Source organism: Schistocerca gregaria, chromosome 2 (genome assembly GCF_023897955.1).
Source record: "Schistocerca gregaria isolate iqSchGreg1 chromosome 2, iqSchGreg1.2, whole genome shotgun sequence".
Classification (NCBI taxonomy): domain Eukaryota; kingdom Metazoa; phylum Arthropoda; class Insecta; order Orthoptera; family Acrididae; genus Schistocerca; species Schistocerca gregaria.
Genome location: NC_064921.1, coordinates 431,341,643 through 431,356,787, shown reverse-complemented (window position 1 = coordinate 431,356,787; position 15,145 = coordinate 431,341,643). Strand labels below are relative to the sequence as shown.

At 39.7% G+C, this 15,145-nt stretch overlaps 1 protein-coding gene across 1 annotated transcript in view; it reads right to left on the bottom strand.

Moving 5' to 3' along the window:
* The window catches only part of LOC126324558 (protein takeout-like), a 67,738-nt gene that overhangs the window by 15,790 nt on the left and 36,803 nt on the right, over window positions 1-15,145 (bottom strand). The window contains exons 2-4 of the mRNA XM_049995072.1: window positions 14,529-14,621; window positions 12,276-12,423; window positions 97-230 (exon numbers count right to left, since the gene is read on the bottom strand). Coding sequence (XP_049851029.1) covers window positions 97-230; window positions 12,276-12,423; window positions 14,529-14,621 — 375 coding nt within the window. The remainder of the gene's footprint in view (window positions 1-96; window positions 231-12,275; window positions 12,424-14,528; window positions 14,622-15,145) is intronic.

Genomic DNA, 15,145 nt, shown 5'->3' with positions numbered 1-15,145 from the left:
AATACTGCATTAGTGTTCATATGGTAGTGAAAGGTAGTTCACTACTGTGTAGGATCATGCTGATGAGAGTTATTTGCTTTCACTGTGATAACTCACTCATTATAATTTTTGATTTTCCTTTGCCTTTCACAGGGAGCAGCAGAACTTTTCCATCAGCTTCATAGTCAGCCTCTATTGTGAGTTTTGGCGTAATAGTATCACCTTCAAGATTATATTTTGATGGATCAGAGCTGAAATACAAATAAGTTCCATGTTACTTGTGATATTATTTTCAGTTAATTTCAACCGCATATTATTATAAGCTGTACATGTTAAATCGTTGAGTGTTTCGTTCTAATCTAGTATGAACCCCCGACACAGTGATCATATGTATGCATGTAAATGATATTTGCAACTCAGTGATTACTTGATAACACCGAAAATCAGTGATTTTGTTAAACAAGATATTTTCACTAACTGTTGTGTGTCTTGGTCTGCTGATTCTGAATATAACGTTAGAATTTCTCTGTTTGGTTCCAATTTCGTGTAATGTATTTGGTCTGCTAATTCTGTGAATGAAAAAAATCAATTTTTGACAATAACTGGATGGGTAAAAAAACCTACTCACCAAGCGGCAGCAGCAGAACACAGACAAACATAAAAAGGTTTAACTCATGGAAGCTTTTGGAGCCAGTGGCCTGTGCTTCTGGCAGAAGAGTTGAAGGGAAAGGGATGGAGGTGAAGGAAAGTGCTGGAGAGGTTTAGGAAAAGAGGTACAGTTCTGAAAAATCATCCAGAACTATGGATCGGTGGAGACTTACTACACAGGATGAGAAGGAAAGACTTCTCATCCCTTCCAAAAAGTCTCCCCTGACCCAGGTTTCTGTGTGACTTTTCTGAACTGCACCCTTTTTTCTAAACCTCTCCAATACTTTTCCTTCACGCCTCTTCCTTCCCTTTCAACTCTTCTGCTGGAAGAAGAAGCCACTGGCTCTGAAAGCTTGCTTGTCTATCCAATTACATTATATTGTCAAATTCTGAATATGAATTTAGAATCACTCTTTTGGGCTTCATTTACTATCACAATGTGAAAATATTTTAAGCTAAATTATTTATTATTGCACACCAATATTCATTTCCGTTACTTGAAGCTAAGCCAGCCGGGGTGGCCGAGCGGTTCTAGGCGCTACAGTCTGGAACCGCGTGACTGCTATGGTCGCAGGTTCGAATCCTGACTCGAACATGGATGTGTGTGATGTCCTTAGGTTAGTTAGGTTTAAGTAGTTCTAAGTCCTAGGGGACTGATGACCTCAGAAGTTAAGTTCCATAGTGCTCAGAGCCATTTTAACGGTTTTGAACTTGAAGCTAAATTGTTTATTATTGCATACTAACATTTGTTTCTGTTATTTGAAGCTAAATTATTTGTTATTGCTTACTAACATTTATTTCTGTTATTTGCAGATACTGCTGTATTGGAACAATATCTTCCTGTTGGAAGAATATTTAACAAGGGATGTATATCAGTGAAATAAAAAAATCTTTTATGTTTGACATTTTATTAACTTTGTTAACAATTTCCCAAATTTTTAATATTTTGTCATTGTATATAGTGTGTTTGCCAACTAACAATGCACCGTGTGTGTGTTAGCCATCCAAGGAGTTTTTGTTACATCTGTGGAGTGATAACTCTTAACTCTCACAAGAGAAATATAACCTTAGTGGTAAGAATAGCATATGAACTCTCCTTTGGCTGTAAGACAGGTGACCAGGATAAATCATGGCCACCACATACATATTGTGCTTTATGTGTGACACAGTTAAGTGGGTGGCTGGAAACCAGATCTCTTCACTAGTGATTTGGCATTCCCATGGTTAGGAGAGAACTATAGTACCACACAACAGACTGCGACTTCTGCATTACACAGCTCTCTGGAATAACAGTGAAGACTAGGCACGCTATCCACTATCCTGATTGTGCTTCAGCTAAAAGGCCCGTCCTCTCAGTTAAGCCTGCCCATTCCTCAAAAACCAGAAACATGGAGGATAGATATTGATGAGGCCAAGGATGATGAATTTTCCAAGGCTGAGCTGCATTCTGGTAGTGAAAGACAGGACCCGTTGTTTTTTGACACAAACATTTCAACTGAGCTTCATATGATGACACAGTCTGAATTAAATTATCTGGTTTGTGATGCTGGGAAAAAGGATGGAATGTTCTGGATAAAAAATGCAAGTTTTTTTAAAAGAGAACATCAGTTTTAATGTCTTTTCACTCAGTACGATAACTTGATGTACTATAATGATGTGAACATTTTATTTGACATCTTTGGGAAGCCGCACAATCCAAATGAAAGGTAACTTTTCATTGATTCTTCTGAGATTAGTTTCAGAACAGACCTTCTGCACAATTGCAACTAGTATCATTCGATCCTTCTTGCATATGCTGCATATGTGAAGGAATCGCATAACAATATGAAGCTTGTGCTGAACAGTATATAATATGATGGATGGCATATATGTGGTGATCTGAAGGTGATAGCCCTGTTTCTTTGGTTACAATTAGGATATACAAAGTTCTGTTGTTTCCTTTGTGAGTGGGACAGCAGGGACAGAAAAAACAAGAATTTTGTCAAAGCAATGGATCGTACTGGCAGAGGTTTTCAGTTTCTCAAAACCAAATTCCCTAGGATTAGTGGCACCAAGATCGAAGAGGGTATATTTTATTCTCCACAAATAAGGAAACTAATGAATGATAATGCATTGATAGAAAGTTTGAATGAAGCTGTGGCAACTGCTTGGAGATTCTTCCAAAGCGTTGTAAAATAATTTCCTGGGAAACTATAAGGCTGATAACTATGGAGAACTTGTTAGTCAGTTTATCGAGAATTATAGGAAACTTTGTTGTAATATGTCTCTAAAACTCAATGTCTTGCACTCACATTTAGACTTCTTCTCCTCCAATGTTGGCAGTGTAAGTGATGAACATGGTGAATGTTTCTGTCAGGAAATATCTGTGATGGAAATCCATTACAAAGGTAAATGGAGCCCAAGGATGTTAGATGACTACTGTTGGACTCTCATAAGGGATGATCCTCAGGCTAGATATCCCAGAAAATCACAGAAATGCACATTCTAGGCACTATACAGTGAAATGTAACTTTTTTGGCACTAAATAAATATATAATTTCATTGAATTGTAATGTATGTGTTTAAAAAGTCTATTCCCAATTGAAAAAGAAACTGTTAACAGATTTGAAATCAGCAGACAAAACTCCATATAAATCACCTTTCAGTTTCCATTTAACACTTCCATTCCTCAGTGAAATAGAAAAGTTCTACTATTGAGATAGAGTGCAAACACACCTCTATGTCCCTACATGGTGTGAGCTGGCTGCAGTTTGTCAGCTGGACTAGGTTGGTATAGGGACTGTGTTGGGTGGGATGGGTATGGAAGAAGAGGTACGAGGGCTCAGGTGTGGTATATTGGGGCTCAGAGAAACAGCCACTTTGCCAGCTAGGGATGCTTTGGGAGGGGTGATTCATGAGGTAAGCATGTGATAAGCAGGTGTCAGAGCCATTGGGGAGCAGCAAACACTGAAAGTGGTGTGGGGTCATGAATTTTGAGGGGGTGATAGGATGGAGGAAGGAGAAACTGTTGGGTGGTAGGTGTGGGGCATTAGTTTACAGGAGATAGAGGCGAGAACGATTACGGAAGCAAGGAATATGTTGCAAGAATAATTTCCATGTACATAGTTCAATGAAGCTGGTGGTGAAGGGATGGAGCTAGGTAGCCCATGGGTGAAACAGATGTTGAAATTGAGCATATTCTGCTTGTCTGCCTGTTGTACCACCAGGAGGTCAATTTTGTTCTTGGCAACAGTTTGGCGGTGGCCATTTATTGAGATAGGCAGGTGGGTGGTAATCATACTGACATAAAGTTGTGCAATGTTTGTAGCAGAGTGCATAACCTGTCAGCTTCCATAGGTGGCATGGTCTGTGGCGGTGTAGGATAACCCTGTGACAGGACTGGAGTAGGAGGTGCTGTATGGGTGATTGGGCAGGTATTACACCTTGGGCTCCCTCAGGGATATGATCACTGTGGCAAGGGGTTGGAGTGGGAGTGGCCTAGGGATGGACTAGGATATTGCTTAGGTTGGGTGGGAAACACAACACCACTTTAGGAGAGGCAGGGAGGATAGTGGCTAGGATGTCCTTCATTTCAGGGCATGATGTTAAGTTCTGATAAGGGATATGGTTCAGTTTTTTCAGGCCAGGGTGATATTGGGTTATGATGGAGGGCTGATTATTGTACTTGGTGGGAGGATTGGGGTGTTCGTAGGAATATGTTATGAGAAATCTGTTTGCAGACTAGATTTGGGACGGTAGTGCCTGTCTGTGAAGGCCTTCGCGAGGCGTGCAGCAGCGAGGTTTCATCACTGCTGACAACTCGTCCATGGGTGGCCAAGCTGTATGAGTGCAATTTTTTGGGTGGGAAAGGGGTGACAGCTGTCAAAATGCAGGCACTCATATTGGTTAGTGTGTTTAAGGTGGGCAGAAGTGTGGATGGAGCCATCAGAGAGGTGGACGTCAATGTTTAGGAAGGTGGCACATAGGGTTGCGAAGGACTCTGTGATGTGGAGGGAGACGCGTTGAGGTTGTGAGGGAATGAGAGTAGGATACCTTGGCCTTGAATCGAGGTTGTGAAGAGATCATCAATGTCTTGAACCAGACTAGGGACAATAGCTGTCAAAATGTAGATGCACTGGATCCTTGCATAGTGAGCATAATTCATTCCAGAATCTTACTTGTAGTGCAAAACACTCATTAAGTGAAACTATTTGCAAAACACTTGTGTAGTGAAACAGTTAATTCCATATAAATTAATGTAAAATATGATAATGCATCTTATTTGTGCCATTTATTCAAAGAAAATTATACATACAGTATTGTGCACTTTATTATTCACAATACATAACTTATTCTTTATTAGTAGAAAGCTATCTATAGTCATTTGTTTCTGCAACGCTCCAACACTTGGCGTAAATACTACACAGCATTATTGTCAAATAAATTTGTAATGCATTTAGCCACTGCTTTATTGGGGTGATGATTGTCAATGTGTGATGCTACCAATTCCCATGCTTTCAACAATTTTTTTATTTCCACTAGAAGATTGCTGCTTTGCTCTTACCAGCTAATGGCCTTCTCACAGTGGTAGCACTGATTCTCGTCAGATCACCAGTGACACCTGTGGGCTGAGGATGAAATGGCAACCAGTTGGTACCATTGGGCCTTCATGGCCTGTTCGGGTAGAGTTTTTAGTTTTTTCTGTTACTGCCTCTTCCTCCTCCTCCTCCTCTTCTCCACAACTTCCTGCTGTGAAACACATTGCAACTCCACAAGCTCTTTGTTGGTGATTTCTTGGCTGCAATCTTCCACAAGCTCATCAATATCATTGTTATCCACTTCTAGTCCCATACTCTTGGCCAAAGACACAATCTCGTTGACTTCAGGCTCCACAGATAATGACTTGAATGCCTCAAAGTCACTTTTGAAAACGCATTCCGGCCAAAGCTTGTTCCAAGCAGAAGTGAGAGTTGTCTTACGTAGGCAGTGATGTTTCCAAAACTCTTTAAGAGTGAGATTGGTAGTTTCAGTCAACTCAAATCAATGCTGGAAGATTGTTTTAGTTTAGAGCTTCTTAAAGTTAGAAATATTCTGCTCGTCCATAGGCTGCAGTAATGGATTGGTGTTGGGGGTAGAATTTGGATCTTGATGAATCAAAATTCTTCAACAATGTGGTCCTGTAGGTCTGGAGAATGGGCAAGAGCTTTGTCCATAACAAGCAAGACATGGAGTGGCAGATTCATCTCAAGCAAATATTGTTTTTTCCGAAGGATCAAACACTTCATTGATCCAATCACCAAAAAAAAACATGTGTCACCCAAGCCGTGTTGTTGGACCTCCATATCACATTTAATCTGCTCCTCTGGACTTTACACTTCTTGAAGGCTCTTGGAGTTTCTGAATGGTAAACAAGCAACTGTTTGCTTTTCAAATTGCCACTCACATTGAGGCAGAATAGCAGTTGAGAATGTTTTTCATTGGCTTGTGACTGGGTAATGTAGACCCATTTTGTCACAATTAAAAACCTGTTGTGACAGATAATCCTCAGAATCTTCAAGCATCTTAAAGTTGCTGATGAAGTTCTCTGCTGTCTTTGTGTCGAAGCTGGCTGCTTTGCTGTGCACCACAATGCTGTGGGTGCCGATTCTTCTCCTAAACTTCTTAAACCACCCATGGCTTCCCTTAAACACTTCTTTGCTCGCTGGTGATTCTGTCGTCTGCTTAACAAGGCTGGCAAAAATCATTCGTGCCTTCTCACAAATGATGTTCTCGTTAACAGTGTCATCTAGCAATTGCTCTTCATTTATCCATATAAGGAGCAATCATTTGACATAGTTCAGAATATGAAACTGTTGTTTTGATACTCTTGTCACTCCCTTTGAAGCATATATTTCCCTAATCTTGGCCTTGTTCTTGAAGATGGTATAAATATTCGACATAACCAATTGTATGTGCATGTTAAATAAGCTTGCTGACATTTCATTCACGTTTTTCAATGACTTAATGTTTCATTTCTAACATCATTTTCTTTCTCGTATGGACATCTTCTTGTGGCTTTATCTTCAGGGACATTCCTACGAAGGTAATTAAAATTTGCACACAAAAAAACACTGTGTGTACTTAGGTCTAGAAAAATGTATAATCACAAGCTGCACTAAGATGGTGGTAGAAAGAGCACTAAACCCAGGCTGCAGCACATTGTTCATATGTCACTGCCAACAATGTAAGATGTTCATATTGTTAAGTTTCACCTGACGTGTGCAAATAGCTGTTGACATCACATTCAATCATTGTCACTCATTATATGAAACATTGCTCGTTAGGTAATTTTTTTTATTACTTGTTTTGCTTGTCATGTGAATTATTTGTCCTGGGAGGTGCTCGTTAAGTGAGGTTCCACTATACTGTTGTTGGTTAGGGTGTTTGACATGGACAGAGGTGTGAATAAAGTCATCAGAGAGATGGAGATAATGTCCAGGAAGGTGGCACTTTGGGTTGAGGAGGACCAGGTGATGCAGATGGAGAGAAGGTGTTGAGGTTGAGAAGGAATGAGGTCTTGGTTGTTAGTCCACATCATGAAGATATTATCAGCCAACCTGAACCAGTCTAGCTATTTGATGTTTTGGGAGGCTACAAATGTTTCCTCTTGATGACTCATAAACATGATGCCATAGGAAGATGCCCTGTGGGTGTCCATGGCTGTGCTGTGGATTTGTTTGTACCTTCCCTTCAAAGGAGAAGTACTTTGTGTCAGGATGTAGTTGGTAATGTGTATGAGAAATGAGGTAGTGGTTTGTGGTGTGAAGGATATTGGGAAAGGTAGTGTTCTACAGCAGCAAGGCCATGGGTGTGAGGGATGTTTGTGTGTAGGAAGATACTAGTTAGTTAGTTGGTTGGTTGGTTGGTTGCATGTTCCAATGATCAATCACATGGTACAGTAGCCATTATGATGTGGAACATGTCAAGTGTAACAGTAACTGTAGACAGATGACATCAACAGTGACAAGTAGGGATCCAGGAGGTAAAGTGGTGGAGATGGTGCAAAATCGGTGTAGGAAGTGATTAGTATCTTTCAAATGGGTGGCTAAGATTTGGGCAATTGGTTAGAGCTGTTTGTCAAGAAGACCAGGAATTATTTCAGTTGGGACACAATAGCCAACTACAACAGAGCTTTGAGGATTGTTGGGTTTGTAGATTTTTGGGGAGTATGTAGAAGGTAGGTGTGTGGGGTGTTCGGTTGAGGAGAGAGATAGACATGGGACATGGGGGGGGGGGGGAGGGGGGGTGTTTTGGAAGAAACCTTGGTATTTCTGTATGGATTGGAAGTTTTAGTGCACTTCTGCGATGGGAGCACTATGGCATGGCTTGTAAGTGGAGGTGTCAGACAGTTGGTGGAAGCCTTCTGTCAGATAGTCACTGCGATTCATCACGAAAGTCGGGGAGCCTTTGTCTGCTATGAGGATGATAAGTTTGGGATCTTTTTTGAGGTTCCACATGGCTGTCCTTTCTCCAGTTGAAAGATTAGTGTTCCTAGGAAGCAACCTGGGGAAGGATGGTGAGACCAATCTGAGGTAAGGAATTCCTGAACATTGACCAGAGGAGTGGTTAGGGGGGAGACGGAAAAGGTCATGGTTGGATGGTGGTATGAGTTGGGAAAGGCAAAGTCCAGTGTTGGGATTAGGTTGGTGTTCGAGGTGAGGCAAGGAAGTGTTTCCACTGTAGTGATAAGGAGAAGGAGACAGGTCTTTGACAAGTCAAATCCTTCAAATTCCACAAGTCTAACACTCTGCAAATTCCAGAAACTGAACAAATCCTAAACACTATTGTTAACCATTCCACCAGAAACTTCAGCCCCATACAAGTTTGTCTACTCACCTTCTTCTGATCCTTACAGTAGAAACACTTACTTGGCACTAGTCCCTCCAACTAAAGCCAACCTAATCCCAACACTGACCTAGCCTCTCCCAATTTGTACTGCAATCATATCATGATCCTCCCCCTCCCACCTAACCCCTCGTCACCTACCATGAACTCTTTACCTTCAACTTGGCCTTACCATCCTTCCTCAGGTGTCTTCCTCAGATCACTTGTCTTGCAACTGAAGAAAGGATAACCACACTTGACCTCTAGATATATTCTGACCTAATCATGATCCCTGCATGTAAAGACTCCAACACTGTCATGATGAATTGTAGTGACTACGTGGCAGAAGACTTCCATCAATTTTGTGACTCCTCCTCCTACAAGCTGTGCCATAGTGATCCTATCCCAAAACTCAAAATAACATGCAATCCCCAGTAAATGCTTAAACCCTTCCCTGAACTTCTCCCTGAAGTCCATCTCCCTCCTCACCACAATAACACCTTGTACACCCACTTCCTACATGCTCCCCAGAATCCACAAACCAAACAATCCTGGACATTTTTTTTTGTAGATGGCCACAGTGCTCCTGACTGAAAGAATTTCCACTTTTGTCAACCAATGCTTCCAAGCAATTGACCTAAAACCTTGCCTTTCACATCAAACCACTTCCTTCTCTGACTCTCCATCATCCCAACCCTTTTAATTCCTGAATCCCCACTCATAACTGTTCATGCCACCTCCCTCTACATCAATTTCCTTCATCCCCATGGCTGTGTCACTGTCAAACACAACCTATCCCAACATCCTTCAGACTCCAAACCCATTATTTCATGCCTAATACAACTTCTCAACAAATCCTGAAACACAATGGCTTCTCCTTGCTAGGGAAGAAATACAAATCTGCAGCATAGCCAGTAGTACCCATGTGATACCCTCCTTCAGAAACCTGTTTATGGGCCATCTAGAGGAAACCTTCATGGCCTCCCAAAACACCAAACTGCTAGTCTGGTCCAGATTCATAGATGATCATGATATGGACTCAGGGCCAAGACAGTTGTTCTCATTCCTTCACAACCTCGGCACCTTCTCTCCCATCTGCATCACATGGTCCTCCTCAATTCAATGTACCACCTTCCAGGATGTTGACCTCCATCTCTCTCATGGCTTATCCACACCTCTGTCCATATTAAACACACTAACAACAACAGTACCTGCATTTTGACAGCTGCCACCCCTTTCACACCAAAAACTTGCTCCCATACAGCCAGGCCACCCATGGATGACATAACTGAATTTATGAAAACTCCCTTGGCCAGTGTGCTGAAGGTCTCACAAAGCCCTTCACAAACAGACATTACCCCTTAACGTATTTTCTGTGACATGTCTTCAAACACCCTCTGTTCTCCCATTGCCCATAAGAATCAGCTACAAAGGAGCCCCCACTATCTCCCCCTCAGCTCCCCCCATCTTCATCCAGTATCACCATGGACTGGAACAACAGAACCATATCCGTTGTCAGGGCTTTAATTATCTATCATCATTGTCCAAAATAAAGGTCATCCTATTCCAGATCCTCCTCACCCCACCTCAACTGGTGTTTTGTTGCCCACCCAACCTACACAACATCCAACCCTTTCCCTATGCCACTACCACCCTCAACCCCTTGTCACAGGGAATTTGCAAGACCTGCCCAATCCACCCACATAGCACCTCCTTCCTCATTCCTGTCAAAGGGTTATCCTACACCACCAAAGACAGAGCCACCTGTGAAAGGAGTTGTGTTATGCACTCTACTGCAAGCATTGCACAGCTTTTTATGCTGGTATGACTACCAACCATCTCCAGAATGAGCGGCCACTCTCGAACTGTTGATGACAACAACAAAAGTGACCACCATGCAACATGCAGCTGAGTATAAAATGCTCAATTTCAGTGGCTGCTCCACAATCTGGGACATCTGGATGATTCCCTTCATGATCAATTTTTCTGAAGTACCCGTATGGGAATTATCCTTGCAACAACACACCCTTCGCTCCCATAACCATCCTGGCCACAGTCTTTGATAACCCATTGTCCCCACAACCTCCACACAATCATTTCTCCTTCCTCCATGCTATCCTTCCCTACCAATTCACTCTCTCACATAATCTTCTGTTTGCTGCTCCCACCAGCTCCAAAACTCATTCATGAATTTCCTAGCCTGTGAGTCCTTTGTTTGTGTGTGTGTGTGTGTGTGTGTGTGTGTGTTTAAGCTAGCAAGTTTTCTTTCTCTTCAGTAAATGGTCCCTTTCACTCCTAAAATATTTACTTGATAATGCTTCACAAAGTCATATGGTTCAGGGGACTACTGTGAACTTATGAGGGACAATTTGAAAGTTCTGTGGCTGTTACTTTAGTTATTATATTGTGATACTTATACCATTACATAACTTTGAAGTATTTTTCCTGATGTTTTGTGTGTACTTGTGTCCATTGAAACAACTTTAAGATTACATCAGGATAAAATACTTTTGGAAATTCCTTAAGTACACATCACACAAATAGGTGGATTGTATTTGGAGACTAATCAACAACCACAGAAAACAGGAAGAAATTACACAAAACTATATCAGGACTATAGCACGGGTGAGTAAGCGTCTAGACTTGGGTTATTCAAGGAAAACTTGTAGAGTAACTATTGTCTGTGCATTCCTTTGGATTTGTTTAACTTTTAAGAGAGGGCTGGCAGTTGCCACACTTTTTACAGATGTGAAAATAATGAGAAATCACTGCATTGTGAAAAAAAAGAGATACCAGCATTATTAATGTTAATTTTTTGAATGACAGTCAGTCAAGTTTTATCTTGTTTACATACAGTTATGAGTCATCATCCTAAACTAAAACTCAGTCCTGTATAATAATAACTCCATGAGCCAGCCAAAGTTCTGAAGTGCTTGGAGAGATCATCTGTGATGACACAACATTGTGCAAGGTGGCATAGCAAATATGTAAAGCTGCATTGGAAGAGATGTATTGACTTTCATGTGTATATGCACATGATACTAACATTGTTTACTCTAGCATATTTCACTGGAGGGCATAGCAAATGGAGGAGGAGTAGCTACTGGTGTAGGCTTGGATCATTCTAGGTGTAAGACTCAGAAGAAAGATCCTAAAGCTGTTGGCAATTTGATGTGTGGGAGGTGAAACAAGTGCATTATAGGAAAATGTAGTACCTGTGTACTCAAATCCAGATGTACTCACTTGGTACAGAAATGTAACAGATCATATTTTCTGAAAGCATTGTACCTTCTCAAATAAGTGTTAATATAAATGTGTATGAAGCATTTAAAAGTCAGGAAAACCCACATTTGACTTATCCCCCCCCCCCCCCCCCCCCTCATCTGTTTCCTTCTGTTGTGTATAAATAGGCTGATTCCCCAAGAACAAATCTCCAAAAATTCATTTTTACTCTGCAGTAGCAGCTGAATAGACTTAAGGAAGATAATCAAATCTGAATACAAAATGTGTTCTGCAATTCAAGGGAAAACAGATCTGCAGTATAAGTTACTATCTTACCTGAAAATGGAAGTTTGTGCTACAGCACTGTGTAGATTAAATTTGATGCAATTTCATTTAAAATTACACCTTAACTAAGCTTATATTCAATCTGCATAAAGTGATATAAATTTTTGTAATTGTATTTTCTTTTCATCAAACTAAATTGTTTCTCTCATCTATCTACAAATAAAATTCTCCATGTGATAACTTCTGTCTTGGAAAGTGTTCCAATAGTTTAGAAGTTGACAGTTTGTAAATATACTCACTTGTGCTTGGTGATTATAGAGTCAGAAATGCCATAAATCTTCATGTTTTTAAACTTTAGCCCAATTCCAACAGGACCATCTCCCTTATCTATTTCAAGTGCTGTAATCTCCAAAGGATCCAGTGGCAGCATATCCAGCTCACGCACACCTTTAAGAACAAGATGTAAAATAATACTTTCTTGTTCTAAAAAATCAAGTGAAGAGGGGTTTCAACATCGTGCAGCAGCTCCTGACAAAAGTGAGAAATGATGTGCTGATATATGAAAGGAGTGACCTGAGGATCTAGTTGACAATGGTGGACTGAGCTATTTCTAAGTTGGCATCTACTCATAGTCACTAATAACATAGATTAATGTAGTTGTTGGAAAAAATGTTATTATTATTATTACATTTACTTAAGTTTTATTGTTCCTGCATTTTGTATTGACCTTTTAGCTATCAAGGATTAGCGTGCACCATCGATTTTGTCTTTGCTTTATGTTTCCATCAAATTGTCAAGCATGGTAATTACCACTTATGGCTGTCAACTTCTTTTTGTTAGAGTAAATAAAAGTTTTGGCAGCCACAAACAGTAGTAAACATATTTAACAATTAATCAAAGACTGTTTACCTACCCTTCATCACACTGTTTGTATTAAATACCACTTGAAATAAAAGGCCAACAGATATTGACATATAGGTGTTACCATTGTTTAATAAAACAGTCTCTACATTACTTTTGACCTGCCTCGAGATGACTGGGTGTTTGTGTTGTCCTCATCATTTCATCATCAAATGGAAAGGTTGGGAACTGGTACGGGCGCTGATAACTGCACAGTTGAGCACCCCACAATCCAAACATCATCAACATCATCATCATCATCATCATCTACATTACTTGTAGGAAAATCTATAAACAGGTTCCATCATTTCCTACACCAGGACTAAATTCTTAACCAAATCATTTAGCTCAGTTTTTGTAAGCAGCTCATGGGTTCTGTGTAGTCTAAGGTACAATGAAAATTATTATGAGGTTATTCATTTACATCGGACTGGATACCACTACAAATGTCTATGATCATCATCAAAAGCTTCTTGTCATGTAGACGTGGAAAGATCTAGGTCATTGCCTACTGACTGAATGTCTAGAAATATGTTGTTGTGTTATGTATATTCTATTATTGTTTGGACTTTAAGTGTGTGCAGTATCATAGTGTATGTAAGTAAGTTTTCTAACATGTCCAGCATACTTTATAAAATCTCTTTTACATTACACATAATGACAGTGATTGCATGCAAATGCTCAAAGATGGATGAATAAATAAATAATGACACTCAGAAGCTTAGGGTATATTATTACTGCTTTTAGTTTTTGAATTGAAACCAGACATGAGCATTACAAATGTAAAATGTCACTAGAGTGGTATCTCGGGAATGGCAAGTTTGGAGAACTGTTTTCTCTTTTTTTTGACATTTTTCAAGATTAACAACATATACAAAACACACCCTATGCAGTGTCCATGACTTATTTGAAGTCTGTACTATTCCTCTGATGTTTCGTAATCACAAACTCACCACAAACATAGTAAAGACCGCCAAGAAAGTTTTTACCATCACAAATAGCCTCTGTATTAAATGCATGTATTAGAGGAGACATAGGTAAGGTTACACTGTAACAAATGAACAACTGTAAATTGAAGAAGAGGAGCAAAAGCCCTGGTCCTAATAGTTATAATGTTTGCTAATCAGAACAGCCATGTCACCATAATTTCACATAATATTATTGACTAAAATAATATAAGAAATATGTAATTAAAATCACTAGCAACATTCAAAATATTTAGAGTGTTAATTACAAAAAAATTGGCAATACTACTTTTTTGTTCTCATTTTAGAACTGATCACACCAAAAATCATTGTTTGCTTGGGTAAATAGCTACATGTTGGACTGCTGATGTCTGTCCTCTCCACATACACTGGCTCAACAGCAGGATACCTGTAGAATACATATTATCTTATAATATACCATATCTCTCATTGAGTTTGGTGATGTGGCTTTCTATCTACCTTCTGGTTAAAGAAGTTAAGCCAAGCTACCTCAGGACTGTTATTTTTGAATTATTGACCTGCTATGACCTGTCTGAACTAATGCAGCAGAAATAGTGAATTTAAAATTAAATATCATTTAAGCCATTCTATGGAAAGAAGAAACATTTAGAGTTCAACATTCCAGTGACGATGGCATTCTGTGGAAATATGTATAACGTAACTCACCATTCTTCAGCTTTGGAAGTGTGTCCTGGATAGCTTCCACTAAGCACTCATCGAACTTTGGGTCATTTTGACTACACCTCTTCCAGTCAGCAGCTGTGGAGAGAGGAACCATAGTTTCAACAAACATATTTATTCACATTGTGAGGGGACATAATGCAAACATTGTAATCAGAGATGCATGAAATCAAGATGCACACCCATTGAGCAGACAAACAAATGAAAATAACAGAGGTCTGTCATGTTAGAAGGAGTTAGCTGTCACAGTAACTGTAAGACATCAATAAAAGCCCCATATGTGTAAGGATACACAAAAATTTTGAGTAAATTGATGAACATGCTTTGATAAAATCAAATAACTCAAGTGACTTGCTGTTCCTTTCATACTCAAGTCTTAATATCGATATTTTGTCTATATTTTTGTTTACAATTCACCAAATACACATCTTTGTTACAGGCAATATAAATTGTATTTTTTCATACTTTCACATGAATTGTGGAGGAAATTTATTTGAATTGTATAGTGTCAGCTTGATATGTACAAATGTCATCGAAAAATTGGAGAATGCTAAAGCTTAAGCTACTCTGCAGACTTCCGTGTTTTTTAAAATGTGTAGTGA